A 12,891-nucleotide genomic window follows, 5' to 3' on the forward strand; every position below is an offset into this window, starting at 1 on the left:
GTTTTAATGCATATCTGGCTGAACTGCCCTACAAAAGCAGAAGAACAGTGTCTAACATTTACTTGATATCCAGCCAACTAAGCAGTAGCTAGGTCTTCAGATGGCGTGTTATTTCCATCCATAGCAGTTGTTTCCATTCAGTTTAATAAGAAGAAGTAAGACATACTTTTGCTATAGCAGGGCAGTACTAGCTCGCCAAGTCCTAAACTCACAATTCACAGACAACGCAATACGGTCCAGACATACGAACTTTGTACTTGACATGTGAATTTGTGCGCAGGAGGTTCTATGTACCTTATATACATCGCGGTGAGTCAAATCAAAAGTGATTGATAGATCCATAAAGAAACCGTCAATAGTTTCGGCATTTTATGTGTAACAATGTCAAACTTCCCGCCATTGTTGTGACTGCTGTCATGAGCTACGTCTCAGTTAGAAACCTCGGACCGATAAACAAGACAGATCAGTGTAGACGTCTGTCTACAGCAGCTGTCTCGGACAGAGGTGGTCAGAAGCAAATCCGGGTTTTAGAAGGCACATGTATTCAGTGCGAATTTATAATAATTTCTCTTATTTCCTGACTTACTGTTTTAATCACCTGATCGTAACGTAAAAAATATTGTTGAGACATGGCCTAGCCTACCCAGGAGTCTTAAAGAACGGTGATCAGTATGCGGTAGTATACCGGTACCAATTAAACAATTACAGTACATAATTTAGCAAAATAGAGCAATTTACAGTACTGTAATGCATAAACTATACTATACGCACTAAACTATAACTCTATCGTCATCGTAAAAATTCGAAAAATCTTGAGTCAATCATCGTAGCTCGAGGACTATCTATATATATAAAGTGGCAAGGTCAATAACAAGGAAGTGATGCTCAACTTCAAAAAGCAACACGTTGTATATGATCGCATTGATGGTGACCAATTGCTGGCATAAACATGACATTGTGTACCGTATATATATATATATATATATATATATATATATATATATATATATATATATATATATATATGAAGGTTCTGAACATTGGGATTTACATAGTTTGAATCAGAAGTGTAGACTCCAGGAACTGAATGCCATGGTGTGCACTTCCTCTTTCTTAGTTTCCTAGTCTATGTGAAGGCACTTTGGCATGATAGAAAAGAGTATTAAAAAAAAAAAAAAAAGTCGTATCAAAATAAGTTAACAATGCAAAAGTGTCTCGTTCTGCAATACTGTCATTATCAACACTTATTATGAAAAGCGCCTGTGCATGATAAGAAAAGCACAAACCTCGGAACAACAACAAAGTGCTGCATTTAAGGGCACTTCATTTGAAAGTACAAAAAAAAAATCTACTTCATATTCATAAGTACAACAAAATATATATAAAAATGAACACAAATTTTTAAGCAGATTCCCAAAGTCCCGTGATGCGTTTCCCAGACGAGGAAGCTGCTAGTACTTGTGCATGATCGGCACTTTGACAGTCTTGATTTCGGCTATATGGGAAGATTTCTGGATGATGCAGCTGGTGGTGCCTGCAGGAGCACCATCTTTAGGCTTGGCCAAGTTGGTCAGCGCCATTGCGGCATTGATCTCCCGCCAGTACGTCTCGTCTTTTCCACGTCCTTTCTCTTTCGGAACGACACTGCTGAAGAAACATACATTTACAAAGCAGTGAGTTACAGTATGACGTAGCACATAAACCAAAAAAAATGGATTTGGATATACATTGTGTTACAATGACTGCAATAATTATGAACAGTTTTGCATTCAGTTGTCTAATAACCTGAACCATGACAGAGCTGAAATGAATTGATATAACAATATTGAGTGTTGCAAAGATGAGGACAATTAAAAGTCTGGATCTTCTCAGGGTTTCTTCTTTAGAGTTCTTCCTTGCCATTGTCACCACTGGCTGGGTCTTTAGGAATAAACTGATAGGGACTCATTTACAGGCAGCCGGTTCAGTACCTCAAAAAGTATTCACACCCTTAAATGTTTTGTATTTGTTTTAATCTGAAATTTATATGGACTTAATTGCTGTTATTTATAAATATAAAACCCTTATTGTTGGTATTTAGGCTCATTTCTGTCAAACTTCTGAATTAGTTCAGAATTTACTTGTGGGCAATTAAACAGTCCTGGGATCTAATGGGGTCTAGTGTCTAGGGTTTGATAGAAAAGAAAAGAAAAGAAAAGAAAAGAAAAGAAAAGAAAAGAAAAGAAAAGAAAAGAAAAGAAAAGAAATGAAAGAAAAGAAAGGTGGTTAATATTTGTCACGTGTACTTTACAGCACAGTGAATTTTTCCTTCACATATCCCACCGATATTAGGAAGCTGGGGTCAGAGCACAGGGTCAGCAATGATACAGCACACCTAGGGCACTCCAGATTAAGGGCCTTTCTCAGGGGCCCCAAGAGTGGCAGCTAGGCAATAGAAGGGCTTGAACTCCTGACCTTCAGAAAAGTAACCCAGAGCCTTAACCTTCCAACTAGGGAAGTGGTTAAGACATTGGACTTATGATAGGAAGGTTGTGAGTTCAAATCCCAGCACTACCACTGCTGGGCTCTTCAGCAAGAAGAAACAGCAACATTGGCCCAACATTCCTTATCATCCTGAGATTAACTTCCCTACACTGAAGAATATTGTGGGTAGCAATGTGTTGTGGGGATGCATTTCATCAGGATTGAGAGCAACATGGATGATCATCGGTCCACTCGCAAGACTCGAGATTCACTTCCCATCCATACTGGAGAGGTTCACAGCCTTCTGCAAGACCTTGTTCAACAGTGGTGTCCAACCATCTGACAGACCGTGAGCAATTTTGGCAGAAAAAGTTGGCAAAAATATGAGAATCCAGATGTTTAGCCTCTGTGTCACAATACCAGACTATTTTTGCACCTTTTATTTCCCCCCAAAAAGTCTTTCATATTGTGTAACTCAAATGCTTAAAACCAAATTAAAGAGCATTTCAGTTCCAGGTTGCAACATTACATAATGTAGAAAAGGTCAAGGAAAGGAGATCGCAGTGGAAAGTACGTGAACAAGAACGAAATGACACAGCCAAATAGCTCTTTAATGGCAAAAAAATGAAAATGAATCAGGGTGTATACATGGATTGTTGGCTCGTGCCTATGAAAATTTTGCTTTCGGTGGATTTTAGAGGATAATCAATAACCCTGGGCAATTTGGGAGAAAATGAACAGCTAATGCTAGTGCTTAAATCGTACTTACAGTTCTCAAATTTATAAATGCTTTCCTAATATGATTTTTTTTTGTTAGCCAGGCTTTGAAACTTGCATCGCATATGTGTGTGTGTGTGTGTGTGTGTGTGTGTGTTGCAGTGCAATCAGCGAAACACACCACTTACCCGTCACATTTGGTTGATCCATGATCCACAGCCTCTGCAAACACAACATCAGAACAAAGCTAAGTGTTAAATGCAGTTCGCCTCAGGTTAATGGTGATGGATAGCATCATAAAACTCATTTTCAGGATGTGTGTGAGAGTGAGGGAGGAAAAAGATGAAAAGTGTTGATGTATAGACGGGAATAAAAAGTGAAGTGAAAAGTGATTGTTCAAACTTCGATCCTGAGAAGTAAATCACAACAGACACACCGACTTCGTGGCTTCAGGGTCCTGTGTGGGGCCCGATCATAATAGCAGACCACACCCACTGAAGCTCTTGAAACTGGCATATGGATATTATATTGTCTAATTTTCCATACAATCTTATTTCTAGCCATAAAAAACACATTGATCTCATTTTAAGAATAAAATACTTGTATTTACTTAGTAAGTAAAGCTTAAAGTTACTTATTTGACCTGCAAATTAAACTTAATTACCACCAGAGTCAACATTTGAGGCTGCATTGATCTTTTACTTTTATTAATTTCGTTGTTTTAATGTAGTAATTTGGTTTTAAAGTTGCCCAGTAAAAAAAAAGCTCAATTACACGTACAGTAGGATTTGTTTATTAGTATTATTCATTCCAAAAGCGTGCTTTATGTCAACGCCAACACATTTATATACAACCTGATAACAAATTATTAAATATCACACTCTTTTCAAACATTATCCAGAGAGGTTATTATTTTAGTGTTCTGTAGTTTGATTTCGGTTTCTTATGTTGAAGATTATTCAGTGTTCAGAAATGACAAAAAAACTCAATAATGTTTAATATTGCAATAAGTTTAAGTATTTCGAGAAGCAGCAAGTAATGCTTTGTTTTTGCATTAAAACTACTGTGTGTCGAAAGACAATCGAATAAATAATTGAATAAATGATTAATTGAATAAAAAACTTTAGACAATGTGCATGTAGCCGTGCTCTCGATTTTATTAGTGCAATAATGCTTTTATTGTGAAAGAATAAACTCATTTATGCATTTGTTGTGCAATAATACTTATTTTTTTATTAAAAGATGTGCAATAGCACTTTTTATCCAACTTCTTTAATGTTATTTTATTTATTTTACATTGTATTTATCCTTCATAAAAATGTGCAACTGGAAGCTTCTGTCACTCTGTAAGTGAAAACATACTTGTTGTCAAAAAGGTCCTTTTCCTGATTCTGATTGTAATAGTAATCTTGTTTTTAGCTTAAATGCTTCATTGTGTCTCATTTTTAGAGAGTGATATAATGATGACGATTCTTAAATTAAGAGAAATTAACAATTGAGAGAAATAATTAAATAATTAATGAGATAAATAATTAGAGAAAGATATAACAAGCTACTTTTGAGTTGACTAGACTAAATCTTGTTTTTTCTTGGAATAAGTGTTTTAATGTTTATTTTCAGACATTTAGTTTTTTGCTGAAGACTAGATATGTTTTCTTATTTCAGGAAATCTTACCAAGTGGAATGATCTCACTGCACTGGCAGATTTGACTTATTTCTAGTCTGAATCTTCTTAAATCATGCATTTATTTCTTAGATTCAGGCAATTCTTTTTTGCAGTGTATAGTTTCACTCTGTAGCCACACTGAGAAGATGTGAAGCTGTAGCTGAAGCTTTATCCAACTGTTCCAACAGAGCATCTTCCTTCCCAAACCTACAAACGTCTGATGAAAAATATGAACTCGTCTCAGGAGACCTCAGTTCTCGTCTTCTCATTCATCCCTTCTACTCTCTCTTGGATCAGGACTCCAGCACGGAGCATTCGAAAGCTAGCCAGACCCGAAAGGAGCCAAACAGCACCTAATCATAGCCAAAGCCTGGCTTGCGTTGCTGCTAATCTCGTTCTTCTCCCCTTTTCTCCGCCAAAAAAGATGGCACATGTGCAGAGTCTGTCTCAGAGCACATACCAGTACCAGGCCAAGTCTGCCTCAGGTCAATATGAGGCTGATTACCAAATTTCCTGTGGTTCCAGTGCCTTAAAAGTCAGGGATTTTACACTACTAGGAAATGATCCTGGAGACAAAACTTCATAACCTTCTCCACCAAATACATGGACCAAATATGTCCACCTTGAAAACACGACAGATATATGTCTGTTTTTTGTTTTGTTTAGTTTTTTGTATATTTAATGGAATCCTCATACAGATTTACTGCTGCCTGGATGGAAATCTTGATTTCTCATTTTCACACCGTCTTATCCATCATCTCCAGCTCCCTCTGCGTCTTTCAGCAGGTGACTTAACAACCGATCTTCACGTTCCAGCGTGAAAGCTCTGAGCCCGACGATTGTTAACAATGATCATCATCATCAGCCGTCCTGTCTCCAACTCGTCGGAGAATTCACGATCCTTTTCGACTCCGAGCTAATCCAAACCACATTTTTACGGCGTGAAAAACCCTCCCGCAAAATGCTGCAAACTTGTTCCCTGCGCAAACGTTATCGTCAGTTAGGAGAACAACAGAAAGAGAAAGAGAGAGACAGAGAATACACCCTGAATCATCTCCATTCAAAACACCCACTGAACACCATGCTAGCTCAACGTCCACACACCCGAGGATAAATAAAACTCTCGGCTGAAAATAAACACGAGACTCCGACCAGCAGAATTCGATTTGCAAGAACTGTGAGGAAACTGTTCGCTGGTTCAAATACTAAGGAAAACTCTGTCTCAATGACGCATCACGGAAGCGGAAGACTGCAGGTATTTCGTGGGTAGATGTTTATACTTAAACTCGGAAGAAAACCGAATGCTAAAAGAAGCTTGTATTGTCCATCAATGTCACGCTCATGCTAGAACAATCCACTACACACCTACTGACATGCTAGGAGTTAGAACAAAAGAATAAATACAGGCAGTCCCCAAGTCACGATGGTTGAACTTATGATTGGTTCATCTTACGATAACAATAGTGATACAACAAAACTGTTAAAATGCATTACGTTTCACGCAGCAGACAAAAAAAACAGTGTATATGCTTTACGATACGTTGAGACGCTTCCAGGATGTGAGATGCCTTACTCTCGCCAGCAGTCAACAGAGTACGCGTACTTGTTTTATGTGTAATTTGTGTTTTAAAGCCCAATTTTAGCTCGTCTATCAACTTTATATCGCCGTTGCCGGACACTAAACAGAGCGCAATATTTAGTCCCATCAGATAGAGGTGTGATTCTTACCGCTCGTTTCGTTCTGCTCCGCCCTCCACTCGCAAAACTGCCACATATATTGTGGTTTATACATTATGGTACTGTAAATTGTTCCGTTTTGCTAAATGATGTACTGTAATTGAATAAATTATTAACAATTATACTACCCCCTACTGGTCACCATTCTTTAAGACTCCTGGGTAGACTAAACCAAATTATGATAGAATCATCATAAGTTGGGAAATACCTGTTTATGTGATGTTTGTAATGGCGACAAAATCCGCCCCATGCTACTACAGTTTCATGGCAAGATGTTCATTATTCATAAAAAAACTTTCTTTCGGCTTCTCCCATTAGGGGGCACCACAGCGGATCATCCGCATGTTTGATTTGGCACGTTTTTACGCTGGATGCCCTTCCTAACGCAACCCTCCCCCTTTATCCGGGCTTGGGACCGGCACTAAGAGTGGCTGGGGTTGGTTTCCTTTTTTTGAGTCAGAGCTCGCATAACGCATCCGTAGCAAACTGCACAAGTTCAAATATATTTATGTGGATTTAAGCTGGACATCGTGAGGAAAGGTCAGCCCAAATGGTTTAAAAGAGTTGTGAAGCTTTTTTCATAAACTATTTCTACTTTTTGTGTCATGAAAAACATTCATGAAATTCAGGGAAACCCCAGACTCTGATGTGAATATCGATGCTTCTGCTACAGATGATGTATGTGGAGGTGCAGTTGTGGCTACAGTGAAAGGAGACGTGTTGAATTGTGTTCATTGAGTTTCCTGCCTTAGTGATGACATTTATTCTCACTGTATGAGATTCCTGTGTGTGATGCAACGCTCTGTTCTAATGAGCTGCTCTATAATACTGATGCGTTTTACAGACGTGGCGTCATAATGATGGGATTAAGAGGTGGATTAATTCAGATAGAACACCACTCAAGGCAGGGGGGTGAAATACACAGCCCCCTACTGGTATAAGATTTCTGTAGACTGCATAACGATACAGACACATAATAAAATGACGCAAGTAAGCATAGAAGAATAAAATGTCATCAGCATGCAATATTAGTGTAGAACGGCATTAGCATGCTAGAGCAAGAGGAATTGTGATTTGGCAATTGTGATTTTCATGTGGAATAGGAGGAGAATATGGAAGAAGAAAAAAGGCCAACTTGGGATGCTAATTTTGGAAAAGGAAGCTTGAGGCAAGCACACATAGATATATACATATTATATATTTATATTAAAGTCTCAGCAAATTTTCACAGGCCATCTTTCACCATAAGACCAAAACGACTACCTTCTTTGAAACTATCGGTTATCTTTCGTGTGAAAGATCCCTATTAGTAAACCATATACCAGGCATCAAGAGTTATTCATCCAAAAACTAATAGCCATGGAGGAATTCAATTTTCTTTTTTATTTTGAAACTAAAGGCATCCCCTCATAAATTGAATCCATGTCAGCTCCCACAAATTGAGATTTGCAGACTCGTACACCATCCAGCCAAAATAAATCCAGTTGTTTCTCTTTCATTGTACCTCAGAGAAACTGGACATCCAAAACCTGTTCAGCGTCAGAAATGAAGAAATTCACTTCACAGTTTCACAGGCCATTTACAGCTTTAAAAATACTCTCCATGATAATTGTTTTGTTGTTTTTTTCATTTTCTTTTTCCAAGCAGCCTTTTGAATGAGTGGAATTTCTCTGTATTCACAAAGGCAATGCCATTTCCTGGCTATAAATAAAAAAATACAATAACAATCATTTCTCCAGTCCAGTGTGTACAGGTGCCAGATAGTAATAGGACTTTTATTGGGTCATGACTCATACAGGGTGATAAGATCATTATCACTATCACTATCATTACCTGTATTCATTTTTATAGTGAAGGCAGAGTCAACTGTAGTTCACAAACTAATGAACCTGAGTTTTAACTGTGGTCATGTACAGTACACTGAAACACTGGCCTGAAAAAAACCCTGTTCTTTTTATTTTTTTAATATCGTTAATCATAATACAAACTGTTTTTATCTTTTATTTCAATTCAGTCAGCTGCATTTATTACTGCAAGTATTTTTAGTATGTTGTGGCATTTTATGTGGACTTAAAGGGGTGTGTCCCCATTAACACGCCCACAAGTCTCACTAAAAGGGTATGTCCCAATCTACACAAGTCTCTTTAAAGGGTTGTGTAGATAATCGAAACAAGAGGCATGTCGACAATGGACACACACAAGTCTCCTTAAAGGGGCGTGTCCCCATCAACACACACAAGTCTCCATGAAAGGCTGTGTCCCCATAAACACATATACACACACAATTCTTATTATAGGAGCCTGTACCCAAAAACATACATGCACCGTAAAGGGGCATGTCCCCATCAACACACATACACACAAGTCTTATTATAGAGGCATGTCCCCATAAACCTACATGCACTAGTCTCCATAATGCATGGGCACTCTATAAGGGGGTGTGTCCCTTTGACATGTGCACAAGATTCTTTAAGGCGGCGTGTCCCCATTAACATGTGCACAAGACTCCTTAAAGGGGCATGTCTACAACTGAAACACAAACACACACACACACATAATTATAGGTGTGTGTATATATAATCAACACGCACACAATTATTCTTAAAGGGGCATGTCCACAATCATCACGCACACAAGTGTCCTTAAAGTGGCATGTCCACAATCAACACGCACACAATTCTTCTTAAAAGGTGAATGTCCACAATCAACACACACAATTCTACTTAAAGGGGCATGTCCACAATCAACAAACACAATTCTCCTTAAAGGGGCATGTCCACAACCATCATCACACACAGTTTTCCTTAAAGCGGCATGTCCACAATCAACAAACACAATTCTCCTTAAAGGGGCATGTCCACAACCATCATCACACACAATTCTCCTTAAAGCGGCATGTCCACAATCAACACGCACACAAGTCATCTCAAATGGGCATGTCCACAATCAACACACACACAATTCTTCTTAAAAGGGGAATGTCCACAATCAACACACACAATTCTACTTAAAGGGGCATGTCCACAATCAACAAACACAATTCTCCTTAAAGGGGCATGTCCACAACCATCATCACACACAATTCTCCTTAAAGGGGCATGTCCACAATCAACACGCACACAAGTCATCTTAAATGGGCATGTCCACAATCAACACACACACACACACACACACACACACACACACACACACACACACACACACACACACACTATTCTTCTTAAAGGGGCATGTCTACAATCAACACACACAAGTCATGTTAAATGGGCATGTCCACACACACACACACACACACACACACACACACACACACACACACACACACACACACACACACACACGTCTCCTTAAATGGGCATGTCCACCATGAACACACACACAATTCTACTTAAAGGCATGTCCACAATAAACACAATCAAGCACTGTTTCCCAACACACACACACACACACACACACTCACAAGTCTAAATATAAGGGTGCACACACACACACACACACACACACACACACACACACACACACACACACACACACATCCTTACCGTGTACCCATGAACACACACTTGTGGGGATATATCCCCATCAGCACTCTCATTTGTACAGCTTTGCATTCTCATAATAAAATAAAAAAAGACCTGAAAAATTTCATACAGACCCTCGGTGCAGTTTCCAAACTCTGTTGCCTAAAACATCTAAAACTCAGATTTTTTAAAACAGCAGTCTTGCCAAAAAAATTTATAAACCCTTCATAAATCACTGTAGTCTTTTACTATTGTGCTGGTTCCGTCTTTCTACATTTCTGCTGCTTGCTACTGGCTGTGAATGGGTGTCAATGCTCAGGCTGTGTTATACGAACACCCGGGAAGCTGGAAGCTGCTCCGTTAACCTGCAGAGAAAAGGAACTTTTTATAAAGCAGGTCCCAATTGCTCCAGCCCACTCACCCCTTCTTCATGGGGAGAAAGAGATTATGATGTTCCCTCTTCACTAACCCCCTATGCTTTCTAATTATTAAGCTTCCATGTCCCCTTATCACTAAGCCCCCATGTCCCCTCATCACTAAACTCAAATATCCGCTTATCACTATGCTTCCATGTGCCTTAATCACTAAGCTTCCATGTCCCCTCTTCACTAAGCCCCCATGTCCCCTCATCACTAAACTCAAACATCCCCTTATCACTAAGCTTCCATGTCCCCTCATAACTAAGCTTCAACTAAGCCCCCATATCCCCTAATCACTGAGCCCTGTCTCACCCCATCACTAATCCCTCATGTCCCCTCATCACTAATTCCATGTCCCCTCATTACTAAACTCCCATGTCCCATCACTAAGCCCCAATGTCCCCTCATCAATAAGCTTCCATGTTCCCTCATTACCAAACTCCCATGTCCCCTCATCACTTATCCCACATGTGCATTCATCACTTAATGCCCATGTCCCCTCATAAGTAAAAACACACGTCCTCTTTTCACTAAGCCCCCATGCCCCCTCTTAACTAAGCCCCTATGTCTCCTCTTCACTAAGCCTCCATGTCTCGTTCATCACTAAGCCCCCAGGACTGCTCACTAGTAAACCCACATGTTCCCTCCTCATCAAGCTCCCATGTCCCCTCATCATAAAGCCCACATGTCCCCTCATTACTAAGCTCCCATATCCCCTCATCACTAAACTCCCATGTCCTCTCATCACTTAGCCCACATATCCCCTAATTACAAAACCCCCATGCCCCTTCATTGCTTAGCTCCCCTGTCCCCTCATCACTAAGCTCCCATGTCCCATCTTCACTAAGCCCCCATGTACCCTCTTTACTAAGCCCCCTCCCCACTTATCACTAATCCTGCATCCCTTCATCACTAAGCTTCTATGTCATGCCATCACTAAACACTCTTGTCCCCTTATCACTAAACCCATGTCCCCTAATCACTAAACTCCAATGTCCCATCATTAAGCCCCCATGTTCCCTGATTACTAAACTCACATGCCCTTCTTATTAAACTCCCATGTCCTCCAATCACTAAGCCCACATGTCCCGTTAACACAAATTCCTAATGTCCCCTCATTACTAAGCTCCCCTGTCCCCTCATCACTAAACACACATGTCCCTTCATCACTAAGCCCTCATGCCCTCTCTTTACTAATCACCCATGTCTTATTATACCTAAACTCCCATGTCCCCTCATTACTTAACTCACATGTCCATTAATAAATGCCCATGTCCCCTGATCACTAAGGTCCCATGTCCCCTTTCTAAAGTTTCGTTAGTCCTAAAACATTAGAAACATTTGAACACCTGAGAAGAAGCTTAAACGCATTTCTGAGCTCTCATGCACCTACAAAAGAGATCTTCTTCCTAATCCCAGATTGGATTCAAATGTTTAGATTTAGTTTACAATGTTTAAAAATAAAACCTCTGGCAACATCGTTCACGCCAAATGTGTGTCAGTAAACATATTTTTAACCGCACTCCAACCCTTCGAGCACATCCATTCTTTTCCCCCTGGGGTTTCTTCACGCTGACGGAGAGACTCCGAAGCTTCAGAGTGAGAGGTGAGTCAGTGATTACTCAAACACAGAAAATGGGAAACGTGTCTTACTCATATGCTTTTTCGCTCTTCTGATGCCATAAAAAAGCAGATTTCGGAGTGGAACTGCCAACAGATAGACTGTCAAAACATAATTCTTCTTCTTCTTCTCCTTGAACAGCAAATATTTCCAGTTGAGTAATTTTTTTGTTATTTGACAGCATTAGCTTAATGACAGAGAATCGGAATCAATCCGTGTTTAATCTGTTCAATCCGTATCTGTCTCAGAATAAAAAAGAACACATTTTTTTCCCGATTGAAGTGGAGGGCACGGCAAATATGATGTCTGATGATATCTCCCAGGTTTCATGTTCAGAATTCGACGGGGTTGGGTTGCTACTCCAAAACTCTCCCTCCTCCTTTCACAGATGTGCTTGGGACCATCCATGGCAGAGTACTTTATCCCCATTCCCACAAAAGAGCACCCGTCGGGAGGTTAAGGGCCTTGCTCAAGGGCCCAGGAGTGGCAGCCTGGTATGACCTGGACTCACTTGGACCCACAAGCACCATTGATCTAATGTCTTTCAACTTCGAAGATGTTCCACTGGATTTTGTAGGGATTTGTGCTCCTTGAACTTAAAGGGTGTTAGTAAAGGAGGTAGTGATGAAGGTGAGGAAGTGAGAAGTGCAGTCAGGGTTTACATTCATTTATGCTCACCAGGGTCTAGAGCTCTATAGTGGGTGTCTTAATATTTTTGCCTGTACAATGTCATTTTTTCCCCCATAT

At 39.8% G+C, this 12,891-nt stretch overlaps 1 protein-coding gene across 4 annotated transcripts in view; it reads right to left on the reverse strand.

Moving 5' to 3' along the window:
- Window positions 1-1,307: 1,307 nt before the first annotated feature.
- Window positions 1,308-12,891, reverse strand: part of mkxa (mohawk homeobox a) — a 42,939-nt gene continuing 31,355 nt past the window's right edge. For 3 of the 4 annotated variants that reach the window (XM_046853308.1, XM_046853309.1, XM_046853306.1), the window contains exons 6-7: window positions 3,369-3,402; window positions 1,308-1,647 (exon numbers count right to left, since the gene is read on the reverse strand). In XM_046853308.1, coding sequence (XP_046709264.1) covers window positions 1,452-1,647; window positions 3,369-3,402 — 230 coding nt within the window. In that variant the 3' untranslated portion in view covers window positions 1,308-1,451. The remainder of the gene's footprint in view (window positions 1,648-3,368; window positions 3,403-12,891) is intronic. The other variant, XM_046853310.1, reaches the window with a different exon arrangement.

This window comes from Silurus meridionalis, chromosome 7 (assembly GCF_014805685.1).
Source record: "Silurus meridionalis isolate SWU-2019-XX chromosome 7, ASM1480568v1, whole genome shotgun sequence".
NCBI lineage: Eukaryota > Metazoa > Chordata > Actinopteri > Siluriformes > Siluridae > Silurus > Silurus meridionalis.